Genomic DNA, 15,792 nt, shown 5'->3' on the forward strand with positions numbered 1-15,792 from the left:
TATGGTTGTTACTATTTTCCTTATGTATTGAGGTGCTCCTATGTTGGGTGCATATTTACTATTGTTATATCTTCTTGGATTGACCCCTTGATAATTGATTCCGGCTGATGTCCCTCCCAATGAGGAAGCTTCCTCTAGTGCAGAGACCTTTCCTCTTTCACACCTCCCTCCCAAGGGCTCAAATCCTGACCCAATTCCTTTCTCACTTTCTTTTTTTTCTTTTTTCCCACCCAGTTACATGGAAATTTTCTTGATCTTTCAACAGTCTGAGGTCTTCTGTCAGCATTCTGTAGATATTCTGTTAGAATTGTTCCACATGTAGATGTATTTTTGATGTATTTGTGGGAGAAGGTGCACTGCACATCCTACTATTCCATCATCTTGTTCGTTCCCTAGTTCTTTTACCCTTTATATTATCCCTTTACTTGTTCTTCAGAGGTTTGAGATGCCAGCACATGGAAAGAAAAACTGCCTCCAGATTCACAGGCACTGCAAAATAAAATTGGGAATCTTTATTAAAGTGTATATGGGGAGAAGTGTGATACAGTTGTGGGGGGCCATTATTTGGGGGAAGTGATAAGAAATAATGTCTCTGAGAATAAAATCATTAGTAAAGCCGTTACAGTATTTTGTGCATGCCTTTAGCAAATGAGTTGGTACTAATTTGTGTTTAGTTTATGTGCTCTGATAATGGTAACTTGAGTTTATATAGTGATTTAAATGCTTAGAAAGTAAAATGACCATTTTCCCCAAGGAAGCTACAGAACATCAGTATTAAGTACTCTGTTCAAGTCCACATTGATAAGGATTAAGTAAACCAGGCTCTTATGGTTTTGGAAAACAAGTCCTTGGTCTTTAGAATCCATGTACTATGTATAACTTCAAGATAATTGTATTTACCCTCTTTGAGAGAAATCTCTATCTCCCAGTTGATGTTCTTTGGTCAAATGGACTTTTTATTCAGTAAAACTGAACTGTTAAGAGCCTCAATTAGTTCTCTGTTTTCTGACATTCACTGTGCCTTAAATGATATTTTACATATTCTTAGTTTGAGGGAAGTGTTATTGGTAGAACATATTTTAATTCAGTTTAGTTTAATCTAACCTATCATTACCCTAAAATACCTTCTTTTAATTTTTTTTTTTTACTTTTGACTGCAACTAGTATTGATATTTAGCAAGACAGTAAAGGAAATAACATTTGTTGATGCTCATCATGCACTAAACATCTCCCTGAGTGATTTTTTAGGTGTAATTTAATATAATAATGTATCTCAAAAAGACATTATTTTATAATTCAACTTTACTTGATAAGATATTTAGTAAATGGCTACTATATATCAGGTATTGTGCTAGGATATGGAGATAAAAAGAGAAAACATATTTTCTAATCTTATGGGGTTCTTTTCAGTCAAGGAAAGGAGAGATAAGGCTAAAAATATTGCAGATTCTATGATGCTATGATCACAGTACATAATTCACACATTCACTCAGTAAATGATTTGCCAGGCATAGTTTTATGTGCTGGGGAAATGGTGGTGAATGAAACAAACAAAAATCTCTTCCTTCACAGAGCTGACATTCTAGTAGTTATCCTAAGGATCACAAAGGGACAATCATTTGGGTCATGGAAATGGCTATTAGGAATCTTTGGAACATCAGTTATATATCAAAATGATTGTGTGAACATTGGAAGTAAAGCTACTTTTCAATCTGTAACCTCATATCCTTGAAGTAATGCATAGGGTATGCTGTGGTGGCAGGTTTCCATTATCAGGATCCTTTCTGGAACCAGCCAGTTCCTAAAGCTGTCAATTTTGTCCACCCACACCACCATGAAAGATAAATTCATTTAAAGCTAAATAAGGTAAATGGTACAATTTGTCTCACTTAATTTAGTGGTAATGTCTTCAATTTTGTAGTGTATGTTAGATCTGAAGAGATTTTTCTTTTTTAAATGGAAGACTTTTAAGGATGTTGAACTTGCTTTTTCCGTTGTTCATTCATTCAATTCTAGTGTCATCCAAATGTGCCTTACCCATCTTATTCTTTCCTCGTGCAAAAATATATTTTCTGTAAGTTTTCCATCTAGTAAATTTGGTTAACCATAATAAGATAAACCATATTTTCATAAAACGTCATTATTATTATCATTTAAGAGGCTAGATTTTCTCAATGAGCAGAAATATTGCTTCTTGTACACTCAAGTTTTGTTGTGAAATCAAACAGGATTACGAATGAAAACATCAAAATACCAAAACCCTGTGAACTCCTACAATTGATTTTATTCATTTTGTTAATTTCAGTGAACAGAGCGCTACAAAGAAGGCTCTTTGTAGCCCTAATAAAAACCATTTATTTCTTTACATAGTTTTCATTTTTTATTGTATTTTTCTAAAAACATGTTATTGAATCTACTTTGTTTATTCAGTAAACAAACAGTAAACAATTATTGAGTGTCAGAACTATGCTGGGATATAATGAAACTGACATATAAAATCATGCCCATCAAATGAAGGTGAGAGAAAATAAAGATCACTATATGAAAGGTTAGTAATTATATGACAGACATATTTTATACCGTAGTTATAGTTCTAAACTAGTTTTCATTTTCTTAGCACACAACCTCTCTACAGTGCTTCTTAAACTTTAAGATGTAAGGAATAATCTGAGTAGCATGTTGAAATTGTGATTCCTGGACCCTAGGGAAATTCAGCATGTCTGGGAATCTGTATTTTCACAAAGACCAGGTGTTTTGTCAGTTGGTGACCCTTACCCTTAGACTTCATTTAAAGAAACAGTTACTTTGTTTCCCTTGTGCTGAATCTTTCCTAAGTGAAGGTCCCATAAGGCCTCTTTTCAATCCTCCACCTATTTATCTTAATGCCATGTTCTCAGGATTTCCAGTTGAGATTTACCAGCTCCATGTGCATCTCATTACCTTGACTTGAAGTAATCCTCCCTAGTGCAGTGCTGACCTTGTTGGAGTCAGTTGTACCTAGTCTGAGAATGACACCACTGACTGTCGCCTCATCCAAAGACTGCATCTAATGGTGCAGCTATCTGGAAGAAGTTGATGATGGAAGGGCCCCTCGTGATATGATGAAAGAATGCTTTTTAAACAAAGTATTAAGTTTAAACATCAGCTAGGAACTGCCTAACTGTAGGGGAGTCCTTTACAATGATTAATCATTTAACTCTCATTAACAAATTTATAAAGCAGGTGCTATTATTATGTTCATTTCACAGATAAGGACACTAAGGCTCAGTAACTTGCCCAACATCACACAGCTACTAAGTGGTAGAGCAGGGATTTAAACTCAAGTTATCTGGCTCCAGGATCTGGTGGCTGTAATTAATATAAAATGCAGCCTTGGGCTTCCCTGGTGGCACAGTGGTTGAGAGTCCACCTGCCGATGCAGGGGACACAGGTTCGTGCCCCGGTCCGGGAGGATCCCACATGCTGTGGAGCGGCTGGGCCCGTGGGCCATGGCCGCTGGGCCTGCATGTCCAGAGCCTGTGCTCTGCAGCGGGAGATGCCACAGCAGTGAGAGGTCCGTGTACCACAAAAAAAAAAAAAAAAGAAGAAGAAAAAGCAGCCTTTCTCTTAGTCAAAGGAACATCCTGTGATCCTTTTGCTACCACCATTCATATCAGAATGACTTACAGTAAGTTACATAAGCAAAAGGAAAAAACAAACAAACAAAAATCATCTCAAAAGGAAAACAAAACAATACAAACATTACATAGGATAGTTTTTAGTGTATTTTCAAATCAAATGTATATTTCAACTTCAAATTACAAGAACACTCTAGCAAAGTAAAAACAGCCCAGTAGACCCATAACAATATAGGGTAACATATCTCATGTTCTCAGAAGGGAAGATAACAATTCATTTTACAATTTTTTTTTCCTGAAATACAGGATACTCCATTAAGAGCATGAAGTTTTGAGTCAGAAAGATAAGGCTTCTAATTCTTACCTGTCATTTACTTGCTTGATGATCAGTGGCAGTTTGCTTACCTTAATTAATTCTCAGCTTCTATGAAGTGGACATGCCAATACAGGGTTGAGTGAATATTAAATATGATAATTATGTGAAGGGCTTGACAGTGCTGGGAACATTGCAGTCTCTCAACACTCAGTTCCTATTTACTGGTATTATTATTATTAGCAGTAATTAGTAGTAGTAGTAAATAAATTTAATACTTTTAGTAGAATATATTTAGCCAGAATATTTTTGGTGGAAGGATTATAAAAGTAGAATTGATGGTGAATCTTCCTTTTGACATCATGATTATAAAATGTTTACTTTGTGCCCTTGAGATTCTTCTTTCTTCTGAGATTGGCCCATTTATCTTTACCAGGTAATCAACCCAACACGCCTCAACTGCTAGCCCTGGCCTCACGCCTGCGGGAGAGCACTGAACTCTTTCAATCAGATGAGATGCGTCCTGCTAATGACCCCAAGGAAAGAGCTCCCATCCGTTTGCGGATGCTGAATGAGGTTCTCCAAGACATGGAGAAGAGCTTCCTGGTGCAACGCGCACCCCCAGGGTTTTACAGGTAGGATCTGTGCTCAAAATTTGTATTTTTATGCCTCTCAATGAAATATTTGTGTTTAATGTTCAGAATATGTACCTTCTGTGAACATGACACTATTTTTTTAATGCGAAGAAATTATTATATCTACAATTTTTAAAACTTATTTATTTATTTATTTTTGGTGGCATTGGGTCTTCATCGCTGCACACAGGCTTTACTTAGTTGTGGCAAGCAGGGGCTACTCTTCATTGTGTTGTGCAGGCTTCTCCTTGCTTTGGCCTCTCTTGCTGCGGAGTATGGGCTCTAGGTTTGTGGGCTTCAGTAGTTGTGGCATGCGGGCTCAGTAGTTGTGGCTTGTGGGCTCTAGAGCACAGGCTCAGTAGCTGTGGTGTACAGGCTTAGTTGCTCCAAGGCATGTGGGATCTTCCCCGACCAGGTCTCGAACCCGTGTCCCTGCATTGGCAGGTGAATTCTTAACCACTGTGCCACCAGGGAAGTCCTATATCTGCAATTTGAGGAGCATTCTCCTCCCCCAAAGCAAAGTTCAACTGCATAAATAGAGAATAAAGAAAACTTTATTTTTCTTTATACCTGTAAATATTGATATTATCTGTAGATATAATTTATATCTATATGATAATGGATTAGCAGTATCATATACAAAATGACTAAGATTTTTTTTACAGTTAAAGTCAATATAAATCAAATGTGTTATAGCTACTGAAAAACCAAATGGATTTATAGGTTGTACTGTGAGAAATATGCTTTCTTGAATGAATCAGGAGATAAGTCTATATTATTCTGTCCTAGTAAGTCCACTTCTAGAGCATTGTGTTTAATTCTAGAAACTACATTTTAAGAGGGAGTTAAGTATGTTTAATATTCAGGAGAGTGTGCAATTCACAGGGATCTTGAAACAACCAGGGGATTAGACATATTTGGTTAGAGGGTCACAATAGAGTGATTTCTGAAAACATTTAAACAATTTTAACAGATATTTTAATGAAACAATTTCCACATAGAACAGGGATTCAACTTAGGCTCTTAGAGGATGATACAAATGTGTCCTTGTTTTTGAGGTTCCAGAAATAGTAGAAATTAAACAAAGAGGGAAAATGGAGTTTAAAAGATAACATGTTTTAAATGTTTTTGTTTTTGTTTTTTAATAAGTAACATTTATTGACCACTAAATATGTCTCAGGCACTATGTTAAAGACTCTCCACGCATTAATTAATTTAATCCTGGCAAAACAGCCAATGGATTAGGTACTCTTAGTGTCCCCATCTTATAGATGGAGAAACTGGTATCAGAAAGGCTAAATGACTGGCCAAAATTATAAAGCAGACTTCAGTGAATGTCCTATCTCTCACTCTACTAAAAATATTTATTCTGTTTCTTTAAAAAAAATTTTTTATTTTACGTTGGGGTATAGTTGATTAACAATGTTGTGTTAGTTTCAGGTGTACAGCAAAGTGATTCAGTTATACATATACATGTATCTATTCTTTTTCAAGTTCTTTACCAATTTAGGTTATTACAGAGTAATGAGCAGCATTCCCTGTGCTATACATTATGCCCTTGTTGGTTATCTATTTTAAATGTGGCAGTGTGTACATGTCAATCCAAAACAACCATCTATCCCTCCCCCTGACCCTTCACCCAAGCAACCATAAGTTTGTTCTCTAAGTCTGTAAGTCTGTTTGTTTTGTAAATCAGTACATTTGTATCATTTTTTTAGAGTCTGCATATAAGCGATATCATATGATATTTGTCTTTCTCTGTCGTATTTCACTTAGTATGATAATCTCCAGGTCCATCCATGTTGCTCCAAATGTCATTATTTCATTCTCTTTAATGGATGAGTAATATTCCATTGTATATATGTACCACATCTTCTTCATCCATTCCTCTGGCGATAGACATTTAAGTTGCTTCCATGTCTTGGTTATTGTAAACAGTGATGCAATGAACATGGGGTGCATGTATCCTTTCAAACCATAGTTTTCTTCAGATATATACTCAGCAGTTGGATTGTTGGATTGTATTCTGGTTCTGTTTTTAGTTTCTTAAGGAGCCTCCATACTGTTCTCTATAGTGGCTGTACCAAATTACATTTCTACCAACAGCGTAGGAGGGTTCCCTTTTCTCCACACCCACTCCAGCATTTATTTTATGTAGGCTTTTTGATGATGGCCATTCTGACTGATGTGAGGTGATATATCATTGTTGTTTTGATTTGCATTTCTCAAATATTTAGTGACATTGAGCATCTTTTCACATCTTGCTTCTTGCCCACCTGAATGTCTTCTTTGGAGAAATGTCTATTTGGGTGTTCTGCCCATTTTTTTACTGGCTTCTTTGTTTTTCTGATATTGAGCTGCATGAGCTGTTTGTAAATTTTGGAGATTAATCCCTTATCAGTTGCATCGTCTGCAAATATTTTCTCCCTTTCTGTGGGTTGTCTTTTGTTCTATTTATGGTTTCCCTTGCTGTGCAAAAATTTTTGAGTTTAAAAAGGTCCCATTTGTTTATTTTTGGTTTTGTTTCCATTACTTTGGAAGACAGATAGAAAAAAGATACTACTGTGTCAGAGAGTGTTCTATGTTTTCCTGTAAGAGTTTTATAGTATATGGTCTTATATTTAGGTCTTTAAACCATTTTGAATTTATTTTTGTGTATGGTGTTAAAGAATGTTCTAATTTCATTCTCTCTTTTTTTTTTTACATTTAGCTGTCCAGTTCTCCAAGCACCATTTATTAAAGAAATTGTTGTTTCTCCATTGTATAGTCTTGCCTCATTTGTCATAGATTGACCATAGATCCTAAGTTTATTTCTGGGATTTCAATCCTATTCCATTAATCTATATTTCTGTTTTGGTGCCAGTACCATACTATTTTGATGACTGTAGCTTTGTAGTATAGTCTGAAGACAGGGAGCATGATTACTCTTGATCCATTTTTCTTTCTCAAGATTGCTTTGCTATTCAGGATCATTTGTGTCTCCATACAAATTTTAAGATTTTCTTGTTCTAGTTCTGTGAAAATTGTCATTGGTAATTTGATAGGGATTGCATTGAATCTGTAGATTGCCTCGGGTAGTATAGTCATTTTGACAATATTGATTCTTCCAGTCCAAGAACATAGTACATCTTTCCATCTGTTTGTGTCATCTTTGATTTCTTTCATTAGCGTTTTATAGTTTTTGCAGTATAGGTATTTTGCATCTTCAGGTAGGTTTATTCCTAGGTATTTTATTCTTTTGGATGTGATGGTAAAGGGGATTGTTTCTTTAATTTCTCCTTATGATCTTTTGTTCTTAGTGTATAGGAATGTAAGAGATTTCTGTGTATTTATTTTGCCTCCAGCAACTTTATCAAATTCATTGATGAGTTCTAGCAGTTTTCTGGTAGCATCTTTAGAATTGTCTCTGTATAATATCACATCAACTGCAAAAGGTGACACTTTTACTTCTTCTTTTCCAGTTTGGATTCCCTTTATTTCTTTCTCTTCTCTGATTTCTGTGGCTAGGACTTCCAAAACTATATTGAATAAACGTTGCAAGAGTGGGCATCTGTGTCTTGTTCCTGATCTTAGAGGAAATGCTTGCAGCTTTTCAATATTTACTATGATGTTGGCTATAGGTTTGTCATACATGGCCTTTATTATGTTGAGGTAGGTTCCCTCTATGCCCACCTTCTGGAGAGTTTTTATCATAAATGGGTGTTCGATTTTGTCAAAAGCTTTTTCTGCATCTACTGAGATGATCATATTATTTTTATTCTTCCATTTTTTGATGTGGTGTATCACACTGATTGATTTACATATATTGAAAAAGGCTTGCATCCCTGGGATAAATCCCACTTGATCATGGAGTGTGATCCTTTCAATGTATTGTTGGATTTGGTTTGCTAGTATTTGTTGAGAATTTTTATGTCTATGTTCATCAGTGATATTGGCCTGTAATTGTCTTTTTTGTGGTATCTTTTTCTGATTTTGATATCAGGGTGATGGTGGCCTCGTAGAATGAGTTTGGGAGTGTTCCTTCCTCTGTGATTTTTTGGAATAGTTTCAGAAGGATAGATGTTAACTCTTCTTCAATGTTTGATAAAATTTGGCTGTGAAGCCATCTAGTTCTGGACTTTTGTTTGCTGGGAGTTTTTTCATCGCAGTTTCAATTTCATTACTTGTGATTGCTCTGTTCATATTTTCTATTTCTTCCTGGTTCAGTCTTGGGAGATTGCACCTTTCTAGGAATTTGTCCATTTCTTCCAGGGTGTCCATTTTATTGGCATAGAGTTGCTTGTGGTAGTCTCTCCATGAGAGCCTTTGTATTTCTATGCTGTCTGTTGTAACTCCTTGTTCATTTCTAATTTTATTGATTTGAATCATCTCCCTTTTTTTCTTGATGAGTCCGGCTAAAGGTTGATTTTGTTTGTCTCTTCAAAGAACCAGCTTTTAGTTTCATTGATCTTTTCTATTGTTTTCTTTGTCTCTATTGCATTCATTTTGGCTCTGATCTTTATGATTTCTTTCCTTCTACTAACTTTGGGTTTTGTTTGTTCTTCTTTTCTAGATGCTTTAGGTGTAAAGTTAGTTTGGTGGTTTATTTGAGATTTTTCTTATTTCCTGAGGTAAGATTGTATTGCTATAAACTTCCCTCTTAGAACTGCTGTTTCTGCGACCCTTAGGTTTTGGATCATCGTGCTTTCATTTTCATTTGTCTCTAGGTATTTTTTGATTTCCTCTGATTTCTTCAGTGATCCATTGATTGTTTAATAACATATTGTTTAGCCTCCACATGTTTTTGGTTTTTACAGTTATTTTCTGGTAGTTGCTTTCTAATCTCATAGTTTTGTGATTCGAAAAGATGCTTCACATGATTCAATTTTCTTAAATTTACTCAGGCTTGCTTTGTGGGCCAGCTCTTGATCAGTCCTGGAGAATGTTCCATGTGCATTTGAGAAGAATGTGTACTCTGCTGCTTTTGGATGGAATGCTCTATAAATACCAATTAACTCCAATTGGTATAATGTGTCATTCAGTGCCTGTGTTTCCTTATTGATTTTCTGTCTGGATGATCTGTCCACTGATGAAAGTGGGGTATTAAAGTCCATTATTGTGTTACTGTCAGTTTCTCCTTTTATGGCTCTTAGTGTTTTCCTTACATATTGATATGCTCCAATGTTGTGTGCATATATATTTTAAATTGTTATACCTTTTTCTTGGATTGATCCCTTGATCGTTATGTAGTGTCCTAGTGTCCTTCTTTGTGTCTTTAACAGTTTATTTTAAAGCCTGTTTTTTCTGATATGAGCATTGCTATTCCAGCTCTCTTTTGGTTTCTATTTGCACTGAATAATTTTACATCACCTCACTTTCAGTCTGTATGTGTCCCTAGATCTCAAATGGGTCTCTTATAGACAACATATACATGGGTCTTATTTTTGTATCCATTCAGCTAGTCTATGTCTTTGGGTTGGGGCATTTGATCTGCTTATGTTTAAGGTAGTTATTGATATGTATGTTCTTACTGATATTTTGTTAATTGTTTTGGATATGATTTTGTAGGTGTTTTTTGTTGTCTTCTCTTGTGATTTGATGCCTAACTTTAGTGTTGTGTTTGGATTCCTTTTTCTTTTGTGTGTGTATATCTATTGTAGATTTTTGGTTTGCAGTTACCAGAAGGTTTTGATATAGAAGTCTATATATAAACAGGATTGTTTTAAGTTGCTGTTCTTTTCATTTCAAATGAATTTCAATGTCCAGCATTTGTGCTCTCCTCTTCACACAACTGCTTGTTTTGATATATATGTGTGTAGATGATTTCCTACCTTTACTGTGTTCTTGCCTTTACTGGTGAGCTTTTCCATTTGTAATTGTCTGTTTCTAATTATGGTCTTTTCTTTTCTGCTTAGAGAAATTCTTTTAGCATTTGTTGCAAAGCTGGTCTCTTGGTGCTGAATTCTCTTAGCTCTTGCTTATCTGTTAATCTTTCTTTTGATTTTGTTGTCAAAACTGAATGAGTGCCTTGCTGGGTAGAGTATTCTTGGTTGTAGCTTCTTCCCTTTCATTACTTTAAATATATCATGCCTCTCCCTGCTTGCCTGTGGAGTTTCTGCTGAGAAATCTGCTGATAATCTTTTGGGAATTCACTTGTATGTTATTTGTTGTTTTCCCTTGTTGCTTTTAATATTTTTTCTTTGTCTTTAAATTTTGTCAGTTTGATTACTAGATGTCTTGGTGTGTTCCTCCTTGGGTTTATCCTGCCTGGGACTCCCTGGGCTTCCTGGACTTGGGTGACTGACTGTTTTCTTTCCCACGTTAGGGAAGTTTTTAACTGTTACCTCTTCAAGTATTTTCTCAGTTCCTTTCTCTCTCTTTTCTCCTTCTGGGACCTCTATAATGCGAATGTTCTTGCATTTAATGTCATCCCAGAGGTCTTTTAGGACGTCTTCATTTCTTTTCATTCTTTTTTCTTTATTCTGTTCTGAGGCAGTGATTTCCACCATTCTGTCTTCCAGCTCACTTTTGCATTCTGCTGCCTCAGTTATTCTGCTATTGATTCCTTCCAGTGTATTTTTCATTTCAATTATTATATAGCTCATCTCTGTTTGTTTGTTATTTAGTTATTCTAGGTTTTTGTTAAACCTCTCTTGTATCTTCTTGATCCATGCCTCCATTCTTTTTTTGAGATCTTGGATCATCTTTACTATCATTACACTGAATTCTTTTGGGATAGATTGCCTATCTCCACTTCACTTCATTGTTCTTCTGGGGTTTTGTCTTGTTGCTTTATCTGGGAGATATTTCTCTGCCATCTCATTTTGTCTAACTTTCTGTGTGATTGTGATTTCTCTTCCACAGGCTGCCAGGTTGTAGTTGTTGCTTCTGCTGTGTGCCCCCTGGTGGATGAGTCTGTCTAAGAGGCTTGTGCAGGCTTCCTGCTTGGAGGGAGTGGTTCCTGCTCACTGCTGGTTGTAGCTGGTTCTTTTCCCTCATGGCCAGGGACTGTGTCAAGGGGCATGTTTAGCAGGCAGCTGGTTGTTTGTTCAGGAAGACTTTAAGCAGCCTGTCTGCTGATGAGTGGGGCTGTTTTCCTGCCCTGTTGGTTGTTTGGCCTGAGGTGTCCTAGCACTGGAGCTTACAGGCTGTTGTGTGGGACCAAGTCTTGGTGAGAAAATGTAGGCTTCCAAAAGGGCTCATGCCAATGTGTACTACCCAGAACTGCTGCTGCCAATGTCCTTGTCCCTGCAGTAAATCACAGCTGCCCCCCACATCCACAGGAAACCCTCTAATACTAGCAGGTAGGTCTGACCCAGGTTCTTATGTGGTCACTGTTTTTTTTTTTTTTTTTTTTTCCTGGATCTGGGTATGCACAGGACTCTGCATGCACCCTCCAAGAGTGGAGTTTCTATTTCTCCCAGTCCTATGGAATTCTTGCAATCAAACCCTGTTGGCCTTCAAAGCCAGATTCTCTGGAGGTTCCTCCTCCCATTGTCAGACCCCTAGGCTGAGAAACCTGACATGGGGCTCAGAACTTTCACTCCTGTGGTAGAATGTCTTTGATATATTTATTTCTATTTTGCAGGTCACCCACCTGGGGGGTATGGGATTTGATTTTATTGTGATTGAACCCCTCCTACCATCTTGTTGTGACTTCTTCTTTGTATTTGGATGTTCAGTATCTTTTTTGGTAGGTTCCAGTGGTTTTTTTCAATGGTTGTTCATCAGTTAGTGGTGATTTTGGTGTTTCCCTGAGAACAGGTGAGCTCACGTCCTTCTACTCTGCCATCTTGTTTGAATCGCCTGTTTTAAATGTTTTATTTGATTTTTGTATAAAGCACAAAAGATAAAAACATACACCTCTTTGTGTAACAGATGCACATATGTGTATGTGTATAACATTCAATAAAAACACATGTGTGTGTGTATATATATATATGTATTTTTTGGATATATGTATGTGTACACACACACACACACTAGGCATATATATTATATATATATATATCTAGTTCAGGGTTTATCATGGTGTGAGACAAAGAGGTGTTGGAGAAAGAGTAAGGTAAGGAAACTATTTGGTGCAGAACTCTCTTCAAAAAGGTGCTTTTGTACCACATCGGTTATATGTATAATACACACACACACACACACACACAAATAACACCCTGGACTACACATATAGTGTATGACCAAAGCTACAACTAAGACTAAAGACTTGAAACATCGGAATACAAATCTTAATTACATATGAGAAAAATTTCTAACAAGTTGTGTTCTTAAAAAAAAAAAAGGTACTGATGAACCTAGTTGCAGAGAAGGAATAAAGAGGTAGACATAGAAAATGGACTTGAGGACATGAGGGGGTGTGAAGCTGGGGTGAAGTGAAAGTAACATCAACATATATACACTATGGAATGTAAAATAGTTGGCTGATGGGAAGCAGTAGCATAGCACAGAGAAATCGAAATCAGCTCGGTGCTTTGTGATGACCTAGAGGTGTGGGATAGGGAAGATGGGAGGGAGGCTCAAGAGGGAGGGGATATAGGGACATGTGTATGCGTATGGCTGATTCACTTTGTTGTGCAACAGAAACTAACACAGTATTGTAAAGCAATTATACTCCAATAAAGACCTACTAAAAACAAAACAAAACAGTATGATGCTTTTATAGAGTGGTGAACTCATTACCTCTGTAGGTATTAGACCAGGCTAAGTATCCCTAAGCACCTGAATATTTAGGCTACATGAGGTTTAAGATGCCTTTTAGTACCAAAATTCTGTGATCTGACAAATCACTTGATCTCTCTACACTTTAATTTCTGCATCTATAAAATGAGATGATGTAATGAGACCCTTTTGTAATAAAAAAAAACCTTTTCTGACTTCTGATACTTGAGATTTTCCTTCATGATTTTAATCTCAAATTCACATTTAAAAATCTTTATTTTATATCATCTTTTTAACATTATGTCTCTGTATCATAAGACTTTGGAAAACATTCATTTATCACAGCAGACACTTTTAAGGCACTTTGTAAGCCCTAGGTGCTCTTGTAAGCACCAGAGAAAGGAGTCACCTCAAGTTAAAAACATCTGCCCTGATGAGGTTATATTCCAGCTGGGGGGATGGGAAAACAGAATGGACAAGGTAATTTAGTAAAATATAGTGTATGGTAAGTGTAATGACTGCTAAAGAGAAAAATTAAACCACATTATTAAATCCAGCATTATTAAAAAGTCTTTATCAAAGTAGATTATATCTTTTAGAATATATTATGCAAGTTATTTTTCCTTCACTTTTAGTTTATAAAAAATTCAGATATTAGTATCTTATATTAAGGACATAGTTTTTATATATTATGAAATATACAAACTTTCTCCCTTTGCCCTTTTTGGCTCTTGCACTAAATACAGGGGACCTCTCTGTGGTCTGAGTTACATGTATAGTAAACTTTATTATTCCTTCAATGATTTACTTTACTTTATCATGCATTTGGAGTAGAAAAGAAAATATTTGTTTTCCTCTGAGTTAACAATGATTAAGCAAGTGATATTTTCTCCTGTTAATAACATGATTACAGCATTCATTGTATTCCAGTGTGCAAGGCCCAAAATGTTGATTATGATAATGTTCTCACTCATATGACAAACTTTGTAGTTGAAAGCTTATGGTTCAATATTTTGGCATTATTTTAAACTATTACTCTAACTATTGAAAAAATACATGTTTGTTTGCATTCTTCTCCTTGGCTCTATTTTCACATATATGCCAACAGTACAGATAGATTAAATACTTCATTCTGATTTATCTAACTGACCTTTATTCCAAGATTGTCATGAATTTTTATATATATAACATATCATCCTACTTTACTTTTTTTCTTGGTAGAGAATTCACATTTCTAATTATTATTGACACAAAAATTTCAAAATTGCAGTAGACTAGACTTTCTACCTTCAATTCTTGGAAGCTCTTCCTTTATGGGAGAGGAAATGTTCAAAAGAAAAAAGATGAGTATGACAGGATGATATAGACTTTAGGAAGATGGAAAAATCGATTATTTATTATGACAACTATTTGGAGAAAAGATAAAATTGTTAATTACATTGTACAAAAGAACATTTGGTGAAGTGTTCTTTTTTTTTTAATGTTAAGGAAACTTTAAATATGTTATCCATGTAAGAATCTCACTCTTCAGACCAAAGGTGTCATGACAATTCTCATCAAATATACAAGAAGGAAGTCAAATGTGATTTGCTTTTTAAGAAAGTTGTTGAAAGAAGTTCACTGTATAAAGCTAAATGTTGCATTTGGAATTTGGATCATGTCTCAAAGGATACTGCCTTAAAACAAAAAGTGTCACTAAACACTGAAATATCTTATTTTTGGAATATGTGAAAGAATTTTCCCCATTATTTGGCATCAGAAAATTCAGATTTCAAGTCCTATGATATTACATCTAAAACTGCCTGACTCTCATTCTCATAAATAAATCCTCATTAAGCACTGCTCTGTGCCAGCATACTGATGGAAACTGGCAATATAAGATCCCTACCTTCAAGGATTTAGCCTAACTCAAGAGGTAAAATATATAAATCATAATTCAAATAAATTTGCAGAACACTTATGCAAAGTGCCCAATGAATGCTACAGGTAAGAAGTGCTATTAGGATTTAGTGAACAGAGAAATTATTACCTTGGGTCATTCAAAAAAGAATTTATAGGAAAAGGGAGAAATTTATCTGGGCTTGAGGGAATAGTAGGATGCCCAGTAAATTAGGGAGTGCTATATAGACTGAATGTTTGTGTCTTCCCAAAATTCGTATGTTGAGATCTAATGATGATATTTGGAGGTGGGACCTTTGGAAGATAATTCAATCATGAGGGCAGAACCCTCATTAATGGGATTAGCATTCTTATAAAAGAGAACCCTGAGAGCTCCCTCGTCCCTACTGCCATGTGAGGACAGAGCCATCTATGGACCATGAAACAAGCCTTCACCAGATACATAATCTGCCTGCACCTTGATCTTGGACTTCCCTACCAGGGGAGGATAGTGTGAAGAGAGACAAAAAGTAGAGGTTGTGTGTGGTGTGCTGAGGAGTGAAGCACAGGAAGTGGAATTGTTTGAATGGTTATTTAGTTAATGATTATGGAGAGGTAGGAAGGAATCAAATTACAGAGTTCCATGAGTGCTCTGTTGAGAGGTTTGGAATTTAGTTATTTTTTACACAAAAGAAACCAT

The 15,792-nt window shown here is 35.8% G+C and overlaps 1 protein-coding gene across 10 annotated transcripts in view; it reads left to right on the plus strand.

Annotated features, from left to right (window-relative positions):
• The window catches only part of NAALADL2 (N-acetylated alpha-linked acidic dipeptidase like 2), a 1,532,395-nt gene that overhangs the window by 1,468,860 nt on the left and 47,743 nt on the right, over positions 1-15,792 (plus strand). For all 10 annotated transcript variants that reach the window (XM_081235898.1, XM_081235896.1, XM_081235895.1 and 7 more), the window contains one exon: positions 4,367-4,565. In XM_081235898.1, coding sequence (XP_081092024.1) covers positions 4,367-4,565 — 199 coding nt within the window. The remainder of the gene's footprint in view (positions 1-4,366; positions 4,566-15,792) is intronic.

Source organism: Mesoplodon bidens, assembly GCF_964165515.1.
Source record: "Mesoplodon bidens genome assembly, chromosome: 5".
Taxonomy (NCBI): domain Eukaryota; kingdom Metazoa; phylum Chordata; class Mammalia; order Artiodactyla; family Ziphiidae; genus Mesoplodon; species Mesoplodon bidens.